Genomic DNA, 27607 nt, shown 5'->3' with positions numbered 1-27607 from the left:
AGAGAAGACTAATATTATCATTGTCCTCATGTTTCCTTTAATTGTGCCTCTAGTTATTCTATGGTCCTCAAGAATAAATGGGTTTTTGTTTGTTTGTTTTGCTCTTTTCTTCTTATTTACTAAGAGGCTCAAATAAGCAGGTAAACTGGAAAGCTGGTTAAAAGCAAGGGTTTCTTTTAAAATCTATTAATTACTTCAAAGAAATTACATGTCCTTCTCCCTTACTTCCATGGTGCTGCAACTACAATACATTGGAAGAAGTGGCATAATGTCACTGCATTTATTGAGACTTCAAAGGAGTTGATCTTTACTAAATGTAAACAATCACAAGCAATGATAACAAATGAAGGATTATGCTCATATGACGAACCATACAATCCATTCCTTTATCAATACACGTCTACCACCAGTGGTCCTCTGATCATACACTAAGAAGAACTGCATAAATTAGAGAGAGTCTAACTTTTAGGTGTTAGCCTCAATGTCATTTTCTCTGAGAGGACTTCCCTGATTTCCTTTCCTTCACAAACTAAGGTGGGTACTTCCCACCATGGACTCCTATAGCATCCTGTAATAGGAATAATAACATCTTATTACTGTTGCTTGCTTAATTATCAGTTTTCCCCACTGGACCATAAGGTCTATGAAGAAAAGCATCACATCAGTCTTGCTCACCATTTTATTCTCAGGGACCTGGAAAATTCTAAGAATGTTACAAATAGTCAATAAATGAAGGAAGGAAGGGAAGAAAGAAGGAAATGAAGGCAGTTAGAATGACTACTATAAAGAAGACAGTAAGAAATGCTGTGAGGTATGCAGAAAAGAGAACTCTTACACCTGTTGGTGGGAATGTAAATCAGGACATCCATTATGGAAAACAGTATGGAAGTTCCTCAAAAAGCTAGAAATATAACTACTTGTATGATCCAGTAATCCCAATACAGGGTATGTATCCAAAAGAAAGTAAGTATGCCGAAGAGATATCTACACTCTCATGTTCACTGCAGTACTATTCACAATAGTCAAGTTATGAAATCAACCTAAGTGTCCATCAGCAGATGAATGGAGCCAGGTGTGGTGGTTTAGGTATGTAATCCCTGCACTTTGGGTGGCTGGGGCAGGAGAGTCACTTGAGACCAGAAGTTTGAGGACACCACGGTCAACACAGCAAGACTCTTGTCTCTACAAAAAAATGAAAAAATTAGCCAGGTGTGGTAGCGTGGGCCTGTAGTTTCAACTACTTGGGAGGCTGAAGCAGGAGGAGCGCTTGAGCCCAGGAATTCAAGGCTGCAGTGAGCTATAATTGCACTACTGTACTCCAGCCTGGGCAAAAGAACAAGACCCCATCTCAAGAAAAAAAAGAATGGATAAAGAAAATGTGGCATATATATTTGCGGAATACTATACAGCCATAAAAAAAGAATGAGATCTTGTCATTTGAGGCAACATAAATGAGCCTGGAGGACACTGGGTTAGGTGAAATAAGTGAGGCATAGAAAGATAAATACCCCATATGTTCTTGCTCATATGTGGAAGCTAAGAAATTTGATTGCATAAAAGTAGAGAGTAACACTGTTGTTACTAAAGGCTAGGAAGGGTGGGGAGTGGAGATAGAAGAGGCTGGTTAACAAATCCAAAATTACAGCCAGATAAAATGAATACATTCTAGTGTATGATAGCACTGTAGGGTGATTATAATTAACATAATTTATTGTACATTTTCTAATGGCTAGAAGATTTCGAATGTTCCCAACACAAATAAATGATAAATGTTTGAAGTGATAAATTTGTGAATTATTCTGATTTTTTTTTTTTTTTTTTTTTTTTTTGAGACAGATCTCGCTCTGTTGCCCAGGCTGGAGTGCAATGGCGCGGTCTCGGCTCACTGCAACCTCTGCCTCCTGGGTTCAAGGGATTCTCCTGCCTCAGCCTCCTGAGTAGCTGGGATTACATGTGCCTGCCACCATGCCTGGCTGATTTTTCTATTTTTAGTAGAGATGGGGTTTCACCATGTTGGCCAGACTGGTCTCAAACTCCTGACCTCAGGTGATCTGCCTGCTTAGCCTCCCACAGTGCTGGGATTATAGGTGTGAGCCACCGTGCCCGGCCAAGTTATCCTGGTTTGATCATTACACATTGTATACATGTATTGCAATATCACTCTGTATCCCATAAGTATAATTATTATATGTCAATTAAAAACAATTTTAGGTAAAAGGAAGGGAGGAAGGAAGAAATTTTTCAAATATTGGGGGAGCCAATTGTTGACTTTATTTAGTATTCAAAATGCAATAATATGGACAGTACTTTTGGAAACACTTCCTTTATGACTGGGATTTCACCAACTCCTTTCTGTGCTTATTGAATTACTGAAAATAATATCAAAAAGTGTTATTTCCTCTTCTGATTCCTCTAGGAGATGAAGACACAAATCACAGAGTCCAAATGACTTCAGCCAAAGTGGTTCTTCTTGGTTCTTAAGTCATTGTTTTGGAGTCAGCCCAGCTATCCAGACTATACCATCTGCACTGTGTCCTAAACTTTCTCACTTTCCCATCTGACTCTTCCCTGTATTTTTAGATTATCAACTCTTTCCTTTGACTCATCTCCCAATGTACACATGATCATCATCATTCTAATGAAAGGGAAAGAGTGTGTGGATCATCCAAAGGGGTGAGTTGTCCACACATTGCTCAAACGTGTCTCTATTTGGCTTTCAGATGCATCATGTAGATTTTCATATAACCAGATAATTCACCCACTATTCAGAAAACTGAGAATTCTTCTCTAAGTGTCAGTCCAAATTTGCAAACCACAGCTGTTTTTAGCAATTGAGTCATTGTCTTTCAGGTGCCAAAAATATCACCTATCATATTCCCCAGAGTTCAAAAAAAGAGGAAAGAGGAGAAAAAGCAAAGAACAAGTTGAGGATAAAGGTAATGTAAAGCTTCTCTAGTCACAGAAATTATTAAAAATAGCCATAATAACTATAACAACAATAATAATAGCAATAAGAGCTAGCATTCAATAACAATGAACAAAACAGGGCTTTCTCACATGACTTTCCTAATCTACCTAAGAGGGAGGGAGAATAGTATCCTTAGCATCTTCATTTTACAAAGAGACAAAATCAGAGAAATCAAGTAAGTGACTGGCCCAAAGCCACACAGCTATACTTAAGCCAGGCCATCAGACTTCAAATCCTGGGCCTAATACCCTATTCAAACAGCCTTACCAGTGATTTATCAAGCCACTCCCACATGGCACCATTTTGGTGAAAAATCTGCCCTTTTTCTACCACTGTGGGCCTAATGGGGCCCTTAGGACTTCAATTCTACAAAGAGAGAAGAAACAAAGTACACTTCCAGCTTTGGGGTGAAGGTTCCAGGTATATAGACAATAAAACCTTACTTGGAAGGTCAGGCACGGTGGCTCACACTTATAATCCCAGCACTTTGGGAGGCCAAGGCGGGTGGATTGTTTGAGCTCAAGAGTTCAAGACAAGCCTGGGCAACATGGTGAAACCCTTGTCTCTACCAAAAACACAAAAATTAGCCAGTCGTGGTGGCATGTGCCTGTGGTCCCGGCTACCAGGGAAGCTGAGGTGGAAGGATTGCTTGGCCTGGGAGGCTGAGGTTCAGTGAGCTGAGATCCTGCCACTGCACTCCAACTTGGGTGACAAAGTGAGACCCATCTCAAAAAAAAAAAAAAGACCGGGTGCAGTGGCTCACGCCCGTAATCCCAGCACTTTGGGAGGCCGAGGCGGGCAGATCACGAGGTCAGGAGATCGAAACCATCCTGGCTAACATGGTGAAACCCCGTCTCTACTGAAAATACAAAAAAATTAGCTGGGTGTGGTGGCAGGCACCTATAGTCCCAGCTACTCAGGAGGCTAAGGCAGGAGAATGGTGTGAACACAGGAGGTGGAGCTTGCAGTGACCTGAGATTGCGCCACTGCACTCCAGCCTGGGCGACAGAGCAAGACTCTGTCTCAAAATAAATAAATAAATAAAAAAACATGAAATCTAACTTGGCCCATCTCTGAAATGATTTGAGGAACTTGCAAGAAAGTCATTTGGCTAGTGCACCCTAGTTTGTACTTTGGACCCTAATTCCCAAGAACCCTCCTCCCCACCCACCAGGGACTTCAGGAACAGTCAAAGCAATATTTCAGCAATCAAAGTTTGGGGATCCTGGTCTAGTCTCCTAGCTCTCATGTCCCCAGGGAAGGCCAGTGCTTAGTACACCTTGGGTTGTGGAGAGAGACTCTCCTCTTGGAGGCCCTAACAACTGGGTCCAGACTGCTTTAGCCAATGAGAAGTCTATCCAGTGGTTCAAATCTCAGGGAATCCATGATCCAGCAACACCTCTAGCATATACTCACTTAAGGCAATATCTGGCAAGAGCTTTGTAAAAGAGAATCGGGGGAAAAAAACAGGGAAATGACTTAAAGCCTACTAAATGAAACAGGGAGGATGAAACTGTGGAAGATCATATTTTCCAAAAATGACTGCAAAAACATTTCTGGTCTTATATGCTTTTTCAGAGTATTGCCACTCCCCCATCGAAAGGAGGAGCTTATTTCTTTTCGCCTTGAAGCTTGGTGGGTCTTGGGGACTACTTCAATGAATAGGATATGGCTAATGTGATGCCGTGTGACTTCTGAGGTTAGGTTAGGAAAAGTGATACAGCATCCCCTGTCAGAGATGGGAGTGAACAAGTCTTCTGATGGTCCCAGATACTAACCTTTCAGTAATCCCAGCCTTTAGGTCTTTTAGCTCAGGCTTCAGACATCATGGAGCAGAGACAAACCATTCCCTCTGTACTCTTTGAGATTTCCTGACCCATACAATCCTTTGGCTTAATAAATGGCTGTTTTATGCTACTAAGTTTTGGGGTAATTTGTTGCACAGCAAGAGATAATCAGAATAGGAACCCTGGCTTGAGGGGACCCTGGGCATGTTCTCTTTGCAACTGCCTAAAGGTAAGTCCAGACCCTGCTGCAAAGCCTAGCCCTCCCCTGCCAGGTGCTTTCTGCATATAGTCATCTCTCAGGGGTTCCACTGTTCCTCCCTGTGACAGCACTTACCCTTCCCCTTCTAAATCCATTAGGCTTGTTTTTAAAGATCTGAATACCAATTGTGCACAGGGTTTTAGCTCTTTTCCTGAAGTTTATTGGGCCCAGATAAATCAGGAGGTAAGTTATTTCAGTTTTCAAACTTGTTCATATGGTCAAGGCATATGCAGTGGGGGAGGGTAACGGGAAGTGGGGATAAAGGAAAGAACCTAACTTCCAACATCTTTGTCTTAGTTCTGACCTACAGCCACTTGTACTTAAATAATAACATGAGTGCAGTTAGAACCTTCACTCTCAGTGTCTTGATAGAACTGAATCATTTTACTTCCAACAACAACCCTCTGATCAAACTCAAAACTGGAAAAGCCAAAACTATAGGAACTTGACTATCTTGTACACTATTGTAATATAAACACTTAGAACAGTGTCTAGATATAGTAAGCATCAATAAACATGTATTGAATGCAGCAATAAACAAATGAATTAATTGACAGAAAATTCTTCCCTCCTTCTAGAGGGCAATATGTAATATCAGATTAGCATAATGTGCTTAGAAAACTACAGTATTCAATAGGTTAACATTCTATTACATTAGGTAATATGTTTTCAATCTGCTGAAAGTAAGTGTTAAAACTTACTTTACCTTGAGGGCAGAGACCATGTCTTATACCAGTTTGTATCCCCAGCATCTGACACTTTGCCTTAGGTACTCGCTAAATGCTCAGTGAATATTTTTCACTAAATGAATATCAAACAGGGACTGGTAGAAATATTTCAAATCATTTAGTTCTCCTAGGCTTTGCCTAGTGAAAGGCAGTGACAGATAAGGGTGCTGGCCAATGCACCTGATCCCTGGAGGGATCAGATTGGGATGTAGTAGTTCAGAAGTTCTGAGGCTTCTCAGCCTATCAAACTCTTGAGAACAAGAGAATTCCAGATGCTGTTTATAATCTGAGTATGACATTGGGATGAATACAAAAAAGGTGAAGCCTTCCACTTCAGCTCTCAAAACTGATGTTCTTTGATTTCTTCAAATAGGATTTCCTTTCAGAGCTATAAATGAGCTATTCGTTTGTCTGTTTATTAATTCATCTTGTATTTATTGAGAGCCTACTTATTACAATTTTTTTCCAAAGATTTGTTTAATTCGCTCAAGAAATAGCAAACTATTCAAAGGGTCCCCATTCCCTGGAGAAGAACCTTAACTGGGCAACCAAAGATAATAATATATTGTAGAGGCCCATGACAATTGCAGATGTAAGATCCTCACAATTTAGAATTAACTAATCCAGTATTTCAAAATGTGATCCATAATTGGCATTATGGAAAATCACTTGACAGATGATTAAAAACAGAGACCTCTGGGAGCCACTCCAGCCATATTAAATCAGAACCTCAGGAGTGAACTTAGAAACTTTAGTGAGCACCACTGGTGATTCTGATTGTCCTCAAGTCTGAGAATCACTGACCAAAGGTGTGCTGACAGCACCTACATGCAATTGCTTAATATAATATAGCTCTCCTCTCAACTTTACAAAATTAAGATCTTACTTGTCTAATTCTAAGACACCGAGGAACAGTGTAAATATGGCTTAGAATTGCCAGTGTCCCAGACTGGAATTTCACTGAATGAATATAATCATTTTCTCCCTTAAGTAACCTAAAATAAACCCCTCCAAAAAAGAAAATATCAGGTAAATCTATTCTTCCCTTACGAAACTCACAGTTTAGAAGCAATTTAAATAGAGATGCTTTAGGTCAGGCACAGTGGCTTACACCTGTAATCCCAGCACTTTGGGCTGCTGAGGCGGGTGGATCACTCAAGGTCAGGAATTCGAGACCAGCTTGGCCAGCATGGTGAAACCACGTCTCTACTAAAAATATAAAAATTGGCTGGGCGTGGCAGCTTGTGCCTGTAATCCCAGCTACTTGGGAGGCTGAGGCAGGTAAATTGCTTGAACCCAGGAGGCAGAGGTTGCAGTGAGCTGAGATCATGCCGTTGCACTCTAGCCTGGGCAACAGAGCAAGACTCCATTTCAAAAAAAAAAAAATTAATTAAAAACAATAGAGATGCTTTAAACCTTGATATGGCACACACAGACCCTTTTCAATTTGAAAAACAACAAATGACAGGCAACAATTGTGATGGGGGCTTGTGACCATGCCCATCTGGACTGTACTATTTTCCTATTTTTCTACCCGGGTTCCCACAGTGCTGAGGCCCAGCTGGGACTTTGTGTCTTTTTCCTTGCCTTACCCCCAGACTCGCTCCTTTTCTTCCCAGGATACTTTTACTCACTTTCTGAATTTTCCTAATCTGGTCAGAGAGTGTGTCTAACAGGCGAGTTTTCAGGAAGTCCATCACCTTGACCACCCGGCCATCAATGTAGCAACTGGAATGAAAATAAAATAAGAATCAGATAAAATCTCAAGCAAAGGACTATAAATACATTTTTCTAGCCAGAGGTCTCTGTTGCCCGAGGAAACGAACCAGGGTTCCACCTGGACTCTCACATTCTAAAAGGTTTTGACCCTGGGTACTTTTCAAACAAATAATAACCTTTTTATCTTCTCCATTTCCACCGCTATTTGTGGGCTAATACTGTTATTTTTTTCAGCTTTTGTCACATGAAACCCCATTGCTTACTTGACGGAATTGATGGAAATTCCATAATACAAATTGGGTAATGAGGAAAAACTTACTTTTTTTTCTCTTGGGGAAGTAATTTAACACCCATCCCATGCCCATCGCTAATCCCACCTTAAAGCAATAAAGGTATGTGAGAGGTTTGAAATAATACTCAATCATTTTAATAAGTTTTTTCATACCTTTAAATAAGAAAATAAATACAAAAGCAAAAATCTGACTTAGTGTAGTGACTGAGTCTCCAGCTCATTCCTGTGGGCGAACACTCTGTAGTCAACCTGCTACCAAAATATGCCGTGGTTGCCTACTACCCCCAGAATGAATGAACAAAGGAATGAATGAGGTACAAAGGTGGAAGAGCCCTCTCCTAAAATAGTGACAACTTGATACTCATTGGTTTTTGTTTGGGTTTGGTTTTTCTTAGCTTAAATGAAACATTAAGTTATGCTGACACTATGTTGTAAATATTTGACCAAAACAGGCCCATCCAGCTTTGTGGAGATATGCTTTATGAGACTCTTTTCTAAAGACAAAGCTAAGGCTGACCCAGGGTTAGGTGACCTTCGTTACCTCAGACCTTCCCTTACCCCCATCTTGGCAAAGTTCTGAATTCCATCAATTTCTAAATGCCTGTGATTCCTAGGTGCCTTTTCCAATCCACTAAGCTATCCTTGGTTGCTGGCTAATGATAAATTATTTCATTTTTAAGAAGCAGCCACCCATCACTACATATTATAGAACTATGTGAAAATTATTTTCAATGTCAACTCGCTATACCAACATGTGATGTATTGGAATGGTTAATTTTTAAATGTTTGTTTTATTGTAAGGCAGGTGCTTTCGTTGAGGTAAGGATGGTGATCTACCCACTCAGCCTTCTTTTTGGCCTCACTTACCACTTTATGACATTTCCACAGAATCCAGTGCTTAAACCATTGGAATGTTGGAGCAAATTTGGGTTTTAGCCAGAAATATCTGAGTTCAAATTCCAGATCTGGTATTTACTAACTATATGATCTTGGGTAAGTTACGTAGTCTCTACGGGCCTCGGTTTTTTTATTCTTAAATGGGGGATAATATATCTTCTCCTCAGGCTTAATTGAGAATTAATGAGATAACAAACGTAAAGCTCCTGGCATACAGTAGGGACTGAACAACTTTTAGTTCTTTCTAATTGTCAGCTCACAAAGATGGGATTATAAACAATAGGAGGCTGATTAATTAAGTTATGTGTAAATATAGAATACTATGATAGTGGAATTTCTGAGCCAGGGGATACATGTACTTGAAAATTTTTGATGGTTACTTATATCAGGAAATAAAATAATAACATGTCCGTTGCCTCATCCCTTGTATAGATGCCAGACTCAGATCCAATAAACATTTATTATGTGCAACATATAGTGCTGGACATATCCATGTCCATTATCCTATCTCATAACCTGCTCATAGTAGTACTTCTTAATTAGCACCTCTGATTTTTGAAAAAAGATCAGATACATGGCATACTACAATGGAAGCCAGGCATATTGAGTCAGAGTAGTGTTAAAATTAAAAATAATTTAAGCAATGCTAATCTAACACACATTTGAGGAACATGAATACTTGATACTATATTATATGGTGACCAGGAATATAACAAGTAATGCATTGTAATTATTCTTTTATTATTTAATCAAATATATTATAGTTTCCTCTTTTCTCAGTTAGTTCCCCAGTAACTACATTAAACATCAATATTTATAATTTTTGTTAGCAACACACATAGTTTAATATTTATTGAGATAAAAATTCCAGATGTAATTTTTCAGTATGTAGGATTTCCTGTGAAGAATCTCTCTAGCCTACCCCAATCTGTGGCCCATGGTTGAGGTTCCTTCACTCCTTTCTTCCTTCCTTTTCTCAAGTACCCAGAACCCGGAGTCACAAAACCTTGGTTCAGTCCCTTCTTTAAAGTGGGTTTCAAAAAATCCAAATCTATAGTATTTTCACAGGGTTGGTGTACTGATCACATAAGGAAAGATGCTGGGCATGGGACCTGGCACATAAAATCTATTAAATAACCAGATCTACCCTGTTCAGATTACTTAACAGCCCAAGGCAGCAGAAACTTACACTGAAAGGCCATGGATGGGATGCACAGGGGGAGCATCCCTCTGGAGCAGAGCATGCTACCCGCTGTAGAACTTGGAGTGAGCAAAGTGTAGAGCAGCAAGAACAGACTCTGGATTCCCAGCAGGGGTGAGGCAGAGGCATGGATGGAGATGGCTGTGATATGTTGTAAAAATTTGGAGTTTGAAAAGACCTTAGTGGTCAGCTGGCCTAAAGCATGTAAGCCTGATACAATATCCCTTAGAAGTGATTTTCTGGTTCTGCTTGAACATATCCAGGGACAGGAATTCACTGTCATACACTACTAGGACTGTTTCACTACATCACAGCTCTAATTGATGAAAAGCTCTTCTGACATGGTGCTGAAATCTGATCCCTGTTACCTCCTCTCAATGGCTAGCATTCTATCTTCTTGAACCCAGAAATAGTCCAATTGCTCCTTCATGTGATACATGGGAGATGAAATCCAGTAACCTTGGCTTAAGCTTTTTAGCCTATTCTTGTCCCCAGTTTTAACCTTACAAGCTGGATCCAATCATTCTCAGGTGGTCTTGGGCTATTCCCATGGGCTGTGAATTGGATTGGAGCAGGAGGAGATACACGCATGGAAACCAATAAACAAAGTTATCTTATCTCAATAGTGCTGGCAAGAAATGATCTGGGTCTAAATAAGGAAGAGAACAAGAAAAGTGAAAGCGAGCAGCCATGAAGGAATAACAAATAAAGCTTCTGTAGAGGGTAAAAGAGAGGAAGGGAGTCACTGATGACCATGAACATGTAAGAGAGATTGCCTTGGAGAACACTGTTGCCAAAGAAATGTAGGTTAGTCATACGGGAATACAATTTGTTAAGAGAGATGAAAGATACTGTCTGACATATCAAAAGTGTACAGAATATCAAGAAAGAACTACATACCAGGTAGCTGGAGATACAAGAAAGAGGTACAGACAAAAGTTGAGACAAGAAATGTTGACGTGGGGGTCTTTTTCACGTTATAAGTAATGGACAAAGCCATGGCTGCAGATGAGCTCTTCAAGAGAAAAAGGGAAATTAAAAGAGATGTCAGAGACCCTTTAAAATGCTTCTAAAATATGGCCCTGGGCATTGCCTCTACCTTTGACCCAGCTAAGGACCCCTTCCTCCTCTAGCCTGATGATCACAGCATCTTTTTAATAACTTCAGTATGAGTCCAATTCACATTTGAATGTCAAAGGAATCCTCACATTATACTGAGAAGTTTCAGCAACGTTCATCTGCAACCTTAACCCACATTTATACTGTACTATGGAAATATGAACTTTGGTCACCCAGAATTCAGCATCGCTTTTAAGAGAGGGGATCATTTAACCATAGGGTCTGGCCGGGTGTGGTGGCTCAAGCCTGTAATCCTAGCACTTTGGGAGGCCAAGGCGGGTGGATCATGAGGTCAGGAGCTTGAGATCATCTTAGCTAACACGGTGAAACCCTGTCTCTACTAAAAATACAAAACATTAGCCAGGCATGGTGGCTGGCGCCTGTAGTCCCAGCTACTCAGGAGGCTGAGGCAGGAGAATGGCATGAACCTGGGAGGGGAAGCTTGCAGTGAGCCAAGATTGCTCCACTGCACTTCAGCCTGGGCGACAAAGCAAGACTCTGTCTCAAAACAAAACAAAAACAAACAAACAAACAAAACCCATAGGGTATGAATTTATCAATACCTAAACCTTTTTCTTGGATATCTTGGACAACTAACTTACTGCACTTACCCATTGTAAATGTGAAGCTTCTAAGAAAACATTCAGCATCAGCAATCTGTGGCTATTTGAAAGCATCTTCCCAGTTACAGAGCTTTGGTTCTCTGATGGTAGTTGCATATGGTGATAGGTCCAATCTAAATATATCATTTGTATTTGGGCATGAAGGAGGTGGAGTAGTCTGTGGTGACCATTTTGTAAGAATAAATTGCTAAAAATGGTGATAATGGTGATTTCTTTTTTTCTTTTCTTCTCTCTCTTTTTTTTAAAACCTAGCAGAATGGTCTAGAATCACCTAGACTGACACTTTTAGGTAAATCATAGTCATCCTTCAAGCTCTCTTGAAATTCAGCATCACTTAAGATCATACCACAAGTGGCCGAGCTGTTCCACTAAAAACCAAAGCCAAAAAAGGCTGTGCAGAAATAACCTTTCTGAGAACTATCACAAAGGCAATGAAGTTGAAACTTTCGTATTAATACATGGTCAAAAGGTCTGTCTCGCCCAATGCCAGCAATTTATTCCTGCCTCTAGATTGGCAGCTCACATCAAGCATGTATCCAGGGAAGTGGCAAAGATAGCAGACTATACAAAGTAAAAGGAACCACTTATCAATGCATTCACCAACTCTCCTGTCCCCCTTAATTTTACATTTTAGCTCCAGCACAATACTCTTCATCTTATTTTATTTAGTGTTGTCCTTTATTTTTATTATAAAAGAACTAAATGCTCATTGTAGGTGAATTAGAGAATGAACATGAACAAAATAGAAATAGGAAAATCACCTACAGTATAAGCACAACACCTAGAGAGGCTCATTGCAACATTTTGATGCATACTCTTCCAGTTTTTCATAGTAAATAAACATAAAATTTCCCATAATTAGTTTTTCAATAAACCTATATTCCAGATCCTATTCAACTAGCATTTAAACTTAAAATTGCTCCAAATGAGACATCCAAGCCCATTTCACGGGGATACTGTCAGAATGATTAGAGACTCCCAGTCAAAGCATCTTACTCTTATTTTAATTTCATTCTGGCCATTTAGAGGTCCCCTGCCAGGGGCAGAGCTCACCTCCTTCCTGTCTCTGTCAGCCAAGTTTTAACCCCGTTCCCATCCCACTGACCCCCTTCCTCAGGCCACTAGATTCAGTCTTCAGGATTGTACTATAATTAGCCACTTATGCCCATTAGGCTCTTAAAATATTTAATGAGCAGAGTTTGTTGGCTCCAGGGGCAGCTGGTTTTGTTTACCTGGCCCTTTACTTTAAAAGGAAAAACCTTTGCCCTTTATTATCTGACCCCTTCTTTTATTTCAGGTAATTGCATTAGTGCGGGCTTCCCAATGCTCAGGAATTTCCGGACTTATTTTGCTCCCTGCTGGTTTCAAGGAGGCGGGGCAGTCTGCTCAGAATTCTAACACCCAGCCTGCTGACTGGGCAGGTAATTCCAGAAAATCGGGGCCTTCCCTACTGAAGGGGGAGAAGCTTGGATAATCATTAGAAAAACCCTGTTGACCTATAAAACCTATTCTGCCACCTCGAAGCAAACCCTGGAGAAAGGCTGCTTTGAGTATTTAGGCTTTATAAATTGCACTTGCCCCTCCTCCAGAGGCCCTCAGCCTGGGCTCCTGCTGAGCACTTGGCATCAAGCTTTTCTTCTGAGGCTACATTAGTTTTCATCTTCTTTGCAATGGGTCAGCCTTCCTATCTGTGTTTCAGAACTGCTTTGGGCAGGAAAGCTTAGATGAAATGAACGCTGTTACAAGGAAAGGTTCTACAGAATACAGATGTTTCTTTGGCTTTCTTAAACCAGTTCAAATAATTCCATACGGGAATCATCTAACCTACTAAAGGGACATAGTTCAGTAAGAAAGAGTTTGTACTCTGGAAAAATGGTATAGAAAAATAGTACAGGTAAAGGTCAGAGTTGTGAGCAATACTAAAGGCAAATAATGTCTTTAATGAAAGAATGAGTGCCTGTAAGATTTAACCCACAATGAGCCAACTGAAGCTCAAGTGCTATGCCAATGGCTCCATTTTCTTCATCTTCTTGCTCTCCTAACTCTTTGCATGCTTTGGGTCCTGCGCCTCAAGCCCAGACCCTTTTCCCCATATATCCAGAGTTTTATGTGGAGAGGCACTGAGTGTGGGCAGAGACTCAAATCATCTGGATCCCAGCGGTGTTAAGGAGAGGTGTACAGGAAGCTGGGAAAGGAAAGGGGTAGGGAAATCATACGCAGCTCCAGCCATTGGAGTGAGCTCTGGGGAGGGACCTCTGAAAATGTTCAGAATAGTAGCAGGTGATGGCACCAGAATTGTGGGCAGAAGTGCTTTTGGTCTGAAACTTACATAAGTTGTGGGGCCCTCTTTAAGAAGAGGAAATCAAAAGTACAAAACAAGGCTGAGCACAGCGGCTCATGCCTGTGGTCTCGGCACTTTGGGAGACCAAAGTGGAAGGATTTCCTGAGGCCAAGAATTTGAGACCAGACTGGGCAACATAGCGAGACCCTCATCTCTACAAAAAATAAAAAAATTAGCTGGGCGTAGTGGCACAGGAGGATCACTTGAGCCACAGAATTCGAGGTTACGGTGAGCTATTATGGCACCAGTACTCCAGGCCTGGGTGACAGAACAAGATTCTCTTAAAAAAAAAAAAAAGTTAAAAAGCATTTTTTAAACTACAAAACACATAATAGGTACAAAAGTAAATATTTATATCGAACGACAAATCATAGCAAACTCCCAGAAACTTAGAGAATCGAGTTCCTTTCTTCTGAGACCTCTTCAGGCAATTTACCAGAAATGTTTACATAATGCTTCCTCATAGCAATCTGCCCCCATGCCCTTACTACCTAGAATATCCTACAACTCTCAGTACTCATAGGAATCCATGCAAGAGAGGGGTCTGAAGCTTAATTCATTAGCTTCATGGTAAATTTAAATTGTGAGGCATCGATAACAGGAATGATAGGGTCTAAGTTGCCAGAACCCAACCATCTATGTGCAGTATTTTAAAAAATTCAGTGTTTGCAGCACTATTCACAATAGCAAAGACTTGGAATCAACCCAAATGTCCATCAGTGACAGACTGGATTAAGAAAATGTGGCACATATACACCATGGAATACTACGCAGCCATAAAAAAGGATGAGTTCATGTCCTTTGTAGGGACATGGATGCAGCTGGAAACCATCATTCTTAGCAAACTATCGCAAGAACAGAAAACCAAACACCACATGTTCTCACTCATAGGTGGGAATTGAACAATGAGATCACTTGGACACAGGAAGGGGAATATCATACACTGGGGCCTATTGTAGGGAGGGGGGAGGGGGGAGGGGGGAGGGATAGCATTAGGAGATATACCTAATGTAAACGACGAGTTAATGGGTACAGCACACCAACATAGCACATGCATACATATGTAACAAACCTGCACATTGTGAACATGTACCCTAGAACTTAAAGTATAATAAAAAAAAATTCAGTGTTTGTAAATTGGGGGTTGCTTATACTGTTACCATATCCTTTCCCTGGCCTCTTTTCATGTAATTGTCATTGTTTGTGGCAGGATAGCACAACTCAACTATAATTAAGTTAGTATATTACTAACTAGGAGAAAATAGAAAGGAGAAAGAGGAAGGGAGGAGTCTTACATATATTAAGTTCCTTCTTATTTGCTATTTTACATATAGTGTCATTTAATCTTCATGAACACTCTCTATTTTGCAGATTAGAAACTACAGCTCACATGGTATTAGCAAGTAGGAAACCAGAGATCATATAGACACTAAGTAACAGACACCAAAAACTTTTCCTTCTGTACTTTGATCTGCCAAGTATCCCAACAATACAGCACCATGCTTACTTCATTGGTCCTGTAGTCAAGTAAAACTGTTTTTCAACTGCCTTTAGTCTTGCCTACTTCAACCAAATTTAAACAATATTGAACTAAATGCAAATTTCTCAAGAAAACAAAACAATTACAACAAAACCAACCCCAAACAATAACAAAAGCAAAAACTGGGGTAGATAAGTAAAAGCATGGAGGTGGTAAAACTACCCTTTTCTTTGTGAAAAAGTTTTTCAAAGTGTTTTAGTAATTGTTATATAAAGAAAAGGGGGCTCCATGGTCAAATAAGTTTAGGAAATGCTGGGTTAAAACCAAATTAAGTAGTACTTCCTGTTTCAGCCATGATAGAATTGAACAGCAACCAATTCAGGCTGTGATTCTTGAGAGGCGAACTTCAGATCCCATTCACCTGAGCTTGCTCCTTGGGACGGGGTAAAGACAGTTTACTGATTACCAAAAATTTGAGCTTTCCTTCCATAGTGCTGAGCTGTTGCCAAGAAGCAGCTGCCCAGCCAGAACCTATATTTTTGCCCCTCTTAGATGGTAGAGGCAGGGGAATGCCAAAACAATGTGAGCAGAAACAATGTGTCACTTCAGGGCTAGAGTAGATGTAGGTGTTTTTCACTTTTGAGCAGAAATTAAGAAGCCATGTCTTCTTTGTAGTGTCTATCCCCATTGCCAGCTGAATGGAAAAGTCTCTGACGAAAAGCCACAAAATGGTAACTACCTGGGTCCTGGAATGGCCACATGTGAGGCCATCCCCGAGGTACATCAGCACTGGACTGTCACGTTAGTGAGAAACAAACTTCTACTGCCAGGCCACTGAGATGTGGGGATTTCACTGTTAAAACAATTTGTGTTATATTAACTAATGTATGGGTATTCATTACAACAAAACACCTTTATACCAATCAGTCTGTTTGGCCAACAGTTTATAATAAAAGAGGTTTTCCTTTGAGAAGAAATTCTCCTTGTATGAAAATTAAAAAGATTATCCTGGAGAACTTACTTACAATTCTAGTTTGAATTGACTGAGTGTCTATCAGTGATTGGCTGAATAATAACTTTCATTCTAATCCCATGCAAGAACAGTTGATGAGGGAAGATATTATTCTTATTTTTCTATATTTAGACATACTGAGCCTGGTGTAAAAACACAGTGACCAAGGTGATTACTAATGACCAAAAAGGACATGGAATCTAGAATGTTGGAAGGGAGGCCAGTTAATAAAGGTCACATATCAGTAGGCGGCAGCCTTTTGACTACATAGAATATTCTCCATTAGGCTTCTAGATACCTTAGTTTTCACTCAGGGACAGCCAATAGTTTGAGGTAGATTTATTGAGACATTCTCATTATTTTGTATCTCACTGAGAACATGAAATCACATGTCCTAACTTGCATGCATCACAAAAGCTAGAGGTTCAACTCTAGCCTGCATGATGTTTCTTATGTCCAGACAACCCAACACATACATCAAACTGCTTTTCTACCTACACTCACCAACACCCTCTATATTTTAGTTCCTGTACCTAACTTTTACAACCAGCAAACTCAATGTCATAGAGCTATACCTTCTTAAAGGATGCTCACTGTGAAGAATATTGCACTGAAAGAATATCTTACCTCACTATGATTCTTTTCATGACAATTTCCACTTCTTTGTTTAAAAAGGAAAGCTAGTTCTCACCATATAAAGCCTTTAAAGGGATTATTTACTATGAAGATATATGTATGTGCATACAAACCTGTGTGTAGATATGTGTTAAGTGAAATAGAAAGAGACTGAGAGGGAGAGACAGTCAGTTCTGTACGAGGCAAATCACATCAGGACCAGGAAATAAAATTTAAGTTCCTTGAACTAGTGCTCAGAATATATAATATTTGAAACTGATAGATGACTCAGTTAAATTTATTCAGCTAATAGGAATTCTAATGTCATAATTGTAAGGCAAAATTTCACATGTCCCTCCATAACAGAATGCTTCTTTACCATCCTTTCTTTCAACAGATTTCAAGGAATTTTTTTTTTTTTTTTTTTTTTTTTTGAGACGGAGTCTCGCTCTGTCGCCCAGGCTGGAGTGTAGTGGTGTGATTTTGGCTCACTGCAACCTCTGCCTACCGGGTTCAAGCAATTCTCTGCCTCAGCCTCCCAAGTAGCTGGGATTACAGGCACCCGCAACCACGCCTGGCTAATTTTTGTATTTTTAGTAGAGACAGGTTCCACCATGTTGGTCAAGCTGTTCTCAAACTCCTGACCTCAGGTGATCCACCTGCCTCGGCTTCCCAAAGTGCTGGGATTACACATGTGAGCCACCACGTCCAGCCAGAAATAGTTCCATTTTTAAAAGTTAATTAAAGACAGAAATAAAAAGAATTGCTCCTTGAAAGAAACAATGATAGTTAACTTTCTAAATTAAGATCAAAAAGGGTAAAATTTCATTTAATATATTCTCATCACATATTTTAGACAATTAAAGTAGAAGCAAGTATATACATAAAATGAAAGGAAAATAGGGAATAGGAAGGTAAGAGTCAGATGAGGAAGGAAACACCAACATAGTGCATTGGGGATCTTTTGGTTCCCCCAAGCCAACTCATCTTCTCTGCCTCTGTTCTTTACATCTGTGTATCCTACTAAGCCTCATCATTCAGCAACCAGTCCCACATACACCCTTTCAGCCATCTGCTTTTTCATCACCAAGTCCATAAAGTGACCTCCCATGATTCACCAGCTTTATACCACCACCTGTCCAATCCTACCTCGGTTAGTGAAACACAACAGAGCAGTTTTTACCCCCTGCCCATTCCCAATCTCCCACTATCTAGCACCTACTCCAAATCCCCTGAGTTCTGTTACTTGAGTGGCAAACCAAGCCTCAACCTCCACTTTCATTCTCCAGGCAGTGCAACCCTTCTTGGCAAAACTACAAGGTCTACATGACTGATCTTTGGAGACCTTCGACTGTTTAGCCTTCTCCACACAAAGCCTAGGCTTAATTAAATGGTATCTTGGCTAAAATGTGACCTGGACTCTCTCTCTCTCTTACCCAGTGGTTCTTAATCCTGACTGAATTTGCATTAACTAAGATAATAATTATTCAAACAAAATTTTTACTTACTGGATAGCAATCTGGACAAGGAGCTAGGAGACTCAGGTTTTCCAATCATTGGTCTTGTCACCTTGAGCAAGTCACTTAGATTCTTTTGTCTTCTTTCCTCTACCTAGGTTTTTAAGCGTAGATCAAGGATGGCTAATAACTAATTGTATTCTATCAGTTTTTGCCTCACATATTTTGACACACTGTTGTTAGGTGCATACATGTTTAGGATAATTCTTGGAGAATTAACCTATACATCATTATGTAATGGTGCTCTTTATCCCTGATAATTGTCCTTGTTCTGAGGTCTGCTTTGTCTGAAACAGAGCTGCTTCAGCCATCCTTTGATTTGTGTGTGCATGGTGTACTTCTCTATCTCTTTACTTTTAACCTATCTGAGTCTTTATGTTTAAATTGGGTTTATTGTAGAAAACATACGGTTAAGTTTGTTTTTATATCCTTCCTGACAGTCTTTGTCTTTTAATTGGTATATTTAGACTATTCACGTTTAGAATGATGATTAATATAGTTGGGATTAATATCTATTATGCTGTAAGTGTTTTCTATTCCTTGTATCTGTTATTTTTTTAATCTCTTCTGTTTCTGTTTTCTTTGGTTTTAATTGAGCATTTTATATAATTACATTTTATCTCCTCTCTTAGCATACTATTATACTTCTTTCTAAAAAGTTTTATGTGGTTGCCCTAGAGTTTCCAATACACATTTTTAATGAATCTAAGTGTGTCTTCAAATAACCCTGTACTGCTTCATATGCAGTACAGGTAATAATAGAGTATCCTACATTTATCCCACCCTTTATTTCTATCATTCATTTCCCTTATATATATGTTATAATAACCCAGTACATTGTGGCTATTACTACATTAAACATTTATCTTTTACACAAACTAAAATAAGGAAAATAAAATTTTTATTTTACCTTCATTTATTCCTTCCTTTCTTTATGTAGGAAGGACATTTCTTTATGACACTCTTCCTTTCTTTATGTAGACTTGCAATTCTGACCTATATCACTTTCCTTCTACCTGAAAAGCTTCTATCAATCTCTGATACAGGGAAAGTCTGCTGGTGATAAATTCCCTCAGTTTTTGTTTGTTTGAGAAAGTCTTTATTTCTCCTTCACTTTTCATGGATAATTTAGCTGGATACAGAACTCTAGGTTGGTGAGATTTTTTCTTTCAACATTTTAATGATTTCACTCCACAATTTTCATGGTTGCATTGTTTCTTACGATACTTCAGATCCTTGTTCATATTGCTTCATATGAATGCACTTCATTGCCTTGTTCCTCTTTAGGTAAGGTATTGTTTTCCTATTGTTTTTCAAGATTTTTCTCTTTTTTCTTTGGTTCTCAGCACTTTGAATACAATATGTCTGGCTGTAGTTTTCCTGGAATTTATCCTGCTTGGTGTTCCCTGAACTTCCTGGATCTGTGGTCTTATACTTGTCATTAATTCCAGAAAGTTCTCTGCCATTATTGCTTCAACACTTGAATTACTTAAAGCCATTATTATTTCATTATTCTTCTGCTCTGTTTTCTCCTTCTTCTCCTTCTGCTATTCTAATTAAATGTACGTTACACATTTTGAAATTGTTCCACATTTCTTGGCTATTCTGTTGTTTTCATTCTTTTACCTTTCTGAATTTCAGTTTGGGCAATTTCTATTGACTTATCCTCAAGCTCACCAATTCTTTCATCAGCTGTATCCAGTGTATGGATGAGCCTACTAAAGGCATTCTTCATTTTTGTGACAATGTTTTTTATTTTTATCATTTCCTTTTGATTCCTTTGTAGAGTTTCTATCTCTCTATTTATATTAACCATCTATTTTTGCATGTTGTCTACTTCCATTAGAGCACTTAATGGATTAATCATAAATTCTCCATCTAGTAATTCTAATAACTATGTCATATATAAGACTGGTTCTGATACTTTGTTCAGACTGTGTTTTTTCTTGCTTTTGGCTTACTTTGTAATTTTTTGTTGTTGAAAACTGACATGCTGAATTAGGTAATAGGAACTGAGGAAAAAGACCTTTGGTGTGAGGTTTTGGGCAAGGAGTTGGACTGTGTTTGCTATATCTGTAGATGCCAGAGGCTTCAAATTCCTCTAGTATCCTTGTTTATGCCTCTTTTCTTGACTTTAGGCTTTCCTAATTACTCCTCTTCAGGGAGAATTTGTGTCTGGGGAACTCTATCAGCTGTATTCACAGTTACTATGCTGCTGGTGTGGCAGTCAGTTGTGGGAGAAGGGAAGTGTTCTGTAACTTTATGGTTAAATCTCAGTCTTTTAGTGGATCTGTGTCTCTGGGCTATGATCTTCACCTTTTTTTTCCCCAGTAGTATAGCTTTCCCTCTCTATGTAAGACAGAAAGGCTAGAGGGGGTTAGAGTGGGGGGAATGTCCTTTCCCATCTGGGATAAGGCTTGGAGAGTTGGCTTTTTAAATGGAAAATGCTATGGTCATATTTCACAATGATTTACTCTCTCTCCCTGACAGAGTTACTAGGAAATCTTTTTTGATCCCACAAACGTGTGGAGCCAAAAACTGCAGCTCCCAGGTTTCTACACTCAAATTAGTTCACACGAAATCTCCAGCAATTCATCGGAATTACTGGATGAATTGCTGACACCAGCTTATGGCTTCATCAGTTTCTGCTCTTATTAAGCAAATTTTCGTGGTAACTGTGGATTCACCTGTCTCTCCAGATTTCAGGGTGGTGTTTGCTCTGCAATATCAATTCTCTGATGCATTCAAGAAAAGTCATTGATTGTCAGTTTGTTCAGCTTTTGCTTGTATGAAATTTCAGCTTTTTCAGCTTTTTCTTGTACAAATAGGAAGTAACAACTTCCTATTTTCATGTTTGAGCTGAAACCAGAAGTCCACTAATGGAATTCTCATCATGCATGTCAACACTGATCTTTTGAAGTTGTGCTGGGAAATACCCTTAATCTCCACTTTGTATTGTCAGTTAGTAAGGAATAAAGGTGCATGTGACACACATGTGTCATTTTGACCAAGATGATTTCTAAGACCCTTTCCAGATCCAAGACTCAAGCTCTCCTCTTTGACACAGAGTGAAATGATACCATAGGGTGCCCCCTCAACACATATGAAGATCCTATATTTCAGTCAGTGAAATTGCATTGTATAGAATGTTGTCCAACAGATGTGAACAGGATAAAATCCAACATGTGAGGAAGGCAAAACAAAATGACTTTCCTAAAGGTTTCACATTAGTTTCCTATTTGAGTTTGATTTTTCTTTTTTTTTCTTTTTTTTTTTTTTATTGAGATGGAGTCTTGCTCTGTCACCTAGGCTGGAGTGCAATGGCGCAATCTCAGCTCACTGCAACCGCCACCTCCCAGGTTTAAGCCATTCTCCTTCCTCAGCCTCCCTAGTAGCTGGGAATACAGGCATGTCCCATCACGCCTGGCTAATGCTTTGTAATTTTAGTACAGATGGGGTTTCACTGTGTTAGCCAGGATGGTCTTAATCTCCTGAACTCGTGATCTGCTCGCCTCAGCCTCCCAAAGTTGTGGGATTACAGGTGTGAGCCACTATGCCCAGCCTTGAGTTTGATTTTCTACACCTTCATTTATACATGAGATTGATGAATCATTATTGTTTTGCACTGTTCCTATGCATGCCTCTTCCTTAATGTGGGTTTTGCTTCTATGCCTTTGAGAGAATAAGATAGACAAAGAGTATTATATTATACCAGATATCAGCATCCATGTCATCATATAATAGACTTTTTTATGAGGACCCACCATACGACTTTGCATCAAGGCTTAGTATCAGGAAAATGATGCTTCTCATGAAAACTTACTTTAATTTCTTACTTACAGACACTAAATTTTGTTTTCCACTTTGCTTTGGCCACTATGAAACATAGAGTCAAACTTATACCCCATCTCTCACAAGAGAATAGAATCAGTTGATGGGCATTTTTTTTTTTTTTTTTTGGAGATGGCGTTTCGCTCTTGTTGCCCAGTATGGAGTATGGTGGCCCAATCTCGGCTCACTGCAACCTCCGTCTTCTGGGTTCAAGTGATTCTCCCGTCTTGGCCTCCTGAGCAGCTGGGATTACAGGCACCTGCCACCACATTTGGCTAATTTTTGGTATTTTGGGTAGAGATATGGTTTCACCATATTGGTCAGGCTAGTCTCAAACTCCTGACCTCAAATGATACACCTACCTCGGCCTCCTAAAGTGTTGGGATTACAGGCATGAGCCACCACGCCTGACCTGATGGGCATTTTTTACAGTACTAATCTTTCTCATCATTTCATTGCTACTCTAACCCTATTTTCCATTTACTCTTCCTTCCTGTTTTTAAAAAAATAATTTTGCATTGGATAGCAAAGTGACCAGAAGAAAGGTTGAGAGAAGATGTGCAAAAAAAAAAAAAAAAAAGCATTCAATAATTCACTAACTATATACTTAGCCCTTATTTATACAAAGCAAAGCAAAGACCTTCAGTTTTGTATCCTGCTTATGTTCCTTCCCTCTTTCCTCCAAAATCCTTTTTTTGTATGCGTCTTTTTTTTCCTTGTTTTGTTATCACTCTGTTACCCAGGGTGACCCTGTGATCTTGACTCACTGCAAACTCCACCTCCTGGTTCATGCGATTCTTGTGCTTCAACGCCCCCTGCCCCAGTAGCTGGGATTATAGGATCACGCCACCATGCCCAGCTAATTTTTGTATTTTTAGTAGAGATGGGGTTTTACCATGCTGGCCGACTGGTCTTGAACTCTTGACTATAAATAATCTGCTCACCTCGGCCTCCCAGAGTGCTGGGATTACAAGCGTGAGCCACCGTGCCCAGCCCCAAATCCATTTTTTATATTATAAGATATTTGGGAAAGATTCAGTAAGCTCTGTGCTCTTATTAAGTTTAAAAATACTCTTTGTCAGATAAAATATTGTATTTGGTATAATACAGTTTAAGGTTGAATCACAAAGACATTAACCTTTAGTCTGCTGTAAATAGATTTCCCTTTCTGATAATTCTTAGACATGTTTATGTTTTCCTGGGGCTGGAATTGACCATCTTAAGTGGCACCAATACTTGGCAAGGTTGAAAAATTAATATAATCAGGACTACCTGGTACTTTTAGGACATATTTTCCCAAAGATCACAGAGTACTTCGCAGATAACAAACTTAAGGGATTTTTTTTGGAATGAGAACAGACAAAGTTTTGGTTTTTCTCTTCTTTCATAATGAAGAAGAAAGTCCAGGACTTCACTGCAGGGCACATTCCATCTCACAGTGTATATGGTTTGGGGGTTGGGAGGATCAGAAAAGTGGAGGCAGTTGTGGTTTCTTTTGTATGTACCTTGATTGATATTGGCAGTTTTTTTTTTATTGAGATAAGAGCCACATAACATAAAATTAACCATTTTAAAGTGCAATTTAGTGATAGTACATTCATAAAGTTGTACAACCATCATCATTATCTAGTTCCAAAATATTTTCATTACCCTAAAAGGAAATCCTATATCCATTAAGCAGTCATTCACCATTTCCTACCTCCCTAGAGAACCTGGAAACTACTAATCTTTTTTTTTTTTTTTTTTTTTTTTTACCTCTATGTATTTTTTACCTCTACCTATTCTTGATATTTCATATACATTCATCCCTCAGTATATGTGGGGGATTGGTTCCAGGACCTCCATGTTACCAAAATCCACACATAGTCAAGTCTTGCAGTCAGCCCTGCTGACCCTGTGTAAACAAAAAAGTCAGGCCTCTGTATACTCAGATTCTGCATCCCAGGAAGGCTGATTTTCCATCCACACTTGGTTGAAAAAAAAATCCACATATAAGTAAACCCGACCATTTCAAACTACATTGTTCAAGAGTCAACTATAAATGGAATCCTACAGTATGTTGTCCTTTATGACTGACTTCTTTCACTTAATGTTTTTGAAGTTTGTTCACATTGTACCATGTATCAGTATTTCATTTCTTTTTTATGGCAGAATAACATTCGTTGGTATTGATATATTTTATTTATTCATTCATCTGTTGATGGACATTTGGGCTGATTCTACCTTTAGCCTCTTGTGAGTACTGCTGTATGAACATTCGTGTACATATATTTGTTTGAATGTTTGTTTTCAATTCTTTGGAGCATACACACCTATGAGTGAAATCATTGGGTAACAGTAACAGTAGGAGGGTCCTATGGATGGAAATCACACTCTCACTTCAGAAGAGTCAGTAAAGAGTCTCCTTTGAACAAATTTCTGCATGAAAAATTAGAAAGATAAAGAAAACAAACAAAGACATCTGGATTAGAGTGAAATTGAAATTACACAGGACAATGGGTCCACTTAGAGAAGAGGAAAGGAAAGCTGATAATAGTTGCGAAGAGTATTAGCATTTTTCTCCCTAGGAGACTTGGTATGGCTAACTTCACTGAGTACTTGTGAGGCATTAATGAACTGAGAATGGGAAAAGTTGAACTATTTTTTCAATTAAACTTTGGTTGCAGCATCATTAAAACTAAGCTGTTCTGCCTGCTACTGATTTCATTCTTGGCTACCAGGCTGGTTATTTGTTGCCTGAATGAAGAGAGAAAGTGCTGCTGGGGGCGCACAGCTCAAACAGAAGTACATATGAGGGGAAGGAATGGTCATGTGTTAACGAGTAAGAGGCAGCTGATCCCTGAGGGGTTCTTAGCACAATCTTCTCATTGCAAATTTATTTTCTAAATTTGTTAACACTGTTAGTGCAGAATTGTACAAATGCCTGGGATTTCTTTTTTCCCTTTTCCAGTTGTGTTGGATGGTTTTATTACTTTAGAACTGGAAGGGACTACATGATCATAAAGGTCTTCTCACCTATAGATGTAGAAACTGAGACCTAGAGAGGTGAAATGGTCCAAGGGCATACAACTTATTATTGGGGCTCCTTTCCATGCCTCTGAAAATAGTTATAAGTTCTACTTTTAAAATTAGCCCCTATTAAAAATGCAGATTTTAAAAGGTGCCCCTGGCATGCCAAAGCCTCTCTTGGCCATGGAAACATCTTGACAAAGGGCTGGCAAGGGAGCCCATTTGAACAGGGAGGCAATTCTTGGCACCAGCTGTGTCTCTGCACTTTGGCTTTCCCATAACAGCCCTTATACACTCAGGATGAAGTTTCAGAGTTTGAAGATGACCTTCATCTTTCCTTTCCTTCTGTTTCCTTTATGAGGGATGGCAGTAGAACCAGAGACCTTGCAACAATGCTACCATATGGTCATGGCATTGAGTGCCTCTCGAGCAATTTTCTCTTCACAATGAATCCCCGTCTTTCATCTACATGGAACCCACCGTGTTTGCCAAGTACCTTTTCATCTACACTCTCAGTGAACCTAAAAACCTTTCTAGTCAGGTTCCATTATCCCAATTTTCAAGAGAAAAAATTTAAAATGTAAAGAGGGAGTAGGCTGAATTGACACCAGAGGCCAGGACACATCTCAGGACACCCACCTTGAATCTGGAGTGCTAGCCATTCTTTAGCTCCTCCTTGCCCTGACACAGCCTTCCTCCCCGGGTGTATGAGCCTGTCTGGCATAGAATAACCTGCACTAAGGCTCCCCGAATAACCTGCACTAAGGCTCCCCTGGGAATCACAAGCTCGATGCAGGCTGAGAAGTTGGAGAGACTGGTGAAGGGATTGGGAAATAATCATCTCCTTCAAAGGATACATAAGAAAAGTCACTGGAAGCAGCATGATAAAACTTGGACTAATGAAGTCCCAAAGGATTCTGGTCTTGGAGAAGAAAATATAGTTTGTTGGTTTCCAAATCCCTGTTGCATCAGAATCACTTAGGATTGCTTTTAGTTTATTTAATTTTAGTTCCTAAGTAGCTAATACATGTACAAGGCTCAGAAATCAAAAGGAACAAAAAGTATATGGAAAAGAGTCTCCTCCCATCTCTATGTCCTAGTGATCTTATTTCCCTCCTTGGAGGCAACAAATGCTATCAGTTTCTTTTATATAAGTGACTTGAAGCACATATAAGCAGAATATATATTTCCTCAAACATATTTTTATACAAAAGGTAATATTCTATGCACACTGTTCTTAATTTTCCTTTTTTCACCTACACAATACATCTTTGATTGTTTCATATCAGTCCACAAATAGCTTCCTCTTTCCCTTTTTAATCTGAATTAGTATTCTATTACATGCCTGTACCATAATTTTTTTATCTAGTCAAGTCCCTATTACTAAACATTAAGTTGTTTTTAATTTTTTGCTATTATAAACAAAGGTGAAATAAATGACCTTGTGCAATGAATGTCCAAGAGAACTCAGTTTAAGTCTAAACTCTTATACTATGCAACTGTGTGGCCTTGTGCAAGTCAGTTAGGACTTTGGCCTTTTCAAAATGGAAGGAATCGTCTTTTTGTTTATTTGTTTTACTGAGACGGAGTCCTGCTCTGTCGCCAGGCTGGAGTGCAGTGGTGTGATCTTGGCTCACTGCAACCTCTGCCTCTCGGGTTCACGCGATTCCCCTGCCTCAGCCTCCCGAGTAGCTGGGACTATAGCGTGTGCCACCACCCCCAGCTAATTTTTTGTATTTTAGTAGAGATGGGGTTTCACCATGTTGGCCAGGATGGTCTCGATCTCCTGACTTCGTGATGCGCCCCCCCCTTGGCCTCCCAGAGTGCCGGGATTATACACGTGAGCCACTGTGCCCGGCCAAAATGGAAGGAATCTTAACGACCATTTGCTGTAGCATTTTTCCAAAGCATGTTCATGGAACTCTCATCCCAAAGGGCGTCCCCCTGGAAACTGACAGTACACATTAGATTGAGAAGACCACAGTGAACATACATGAATTAATCCAGGGTTTCACACATATATTTAATAATACTATGAAGTCATAAAAAACAATGAGATTATGTCCTTCACAGGAACATGGATGGAGCTGGAGGCCATCATCCTTAGCAAACTAACACAGGAACAGAAAACCAAACAATGCATGTTCTCACTTATAAGTGGAAGCTAAATGATGAGACCACATGGACACAAAGAGGGGGAACAGACACT

General features: G+C 39.5%; 1 protein-coding gene across 4 annotated transcripts in view; it reads right to left on the bottom strand.

Annotated features, from left to right (window-relative positions):
- HPSE2 (heparanase 2 (inactive)) overlaps positions 1–27607 on the bottom strand; it is a 795759-nt gene that overhangs the window by 170187 nt on the left and 597965 nt on the right. For all 4 annotated transcript variants that reach the window (XM_023206177.2, XM_023206179.2, XM_023206180.1 and 1 more), the window contains one exon: positions 7377–7470. In XM_023206177.2, coding sequence (XP_023061945.1) covers positions 7377–7470 — 94 coding nt within the window. The remainder of the gene's footprint in view (positions 1–7376; positions 7471–27607) is intronic.

Source organism: Piliocolobus tephrosceles, chromosome 9 (genome assembly GCF_002776525.5).
Source record: "Piliocolobus tephrosceles isolate RC106 chromosome 9, ASM277652v3, whole genome shotgun sequence".
NCBI lineage: Eukaryota > Metazoa > Chordata > Mammalia > Primates > Cercopithecidae > Piliocolobus > Piliocolobus tephrosceles.
This window is presented reverse-complemented; position numbering and strand designations above follow the sequence as displayed.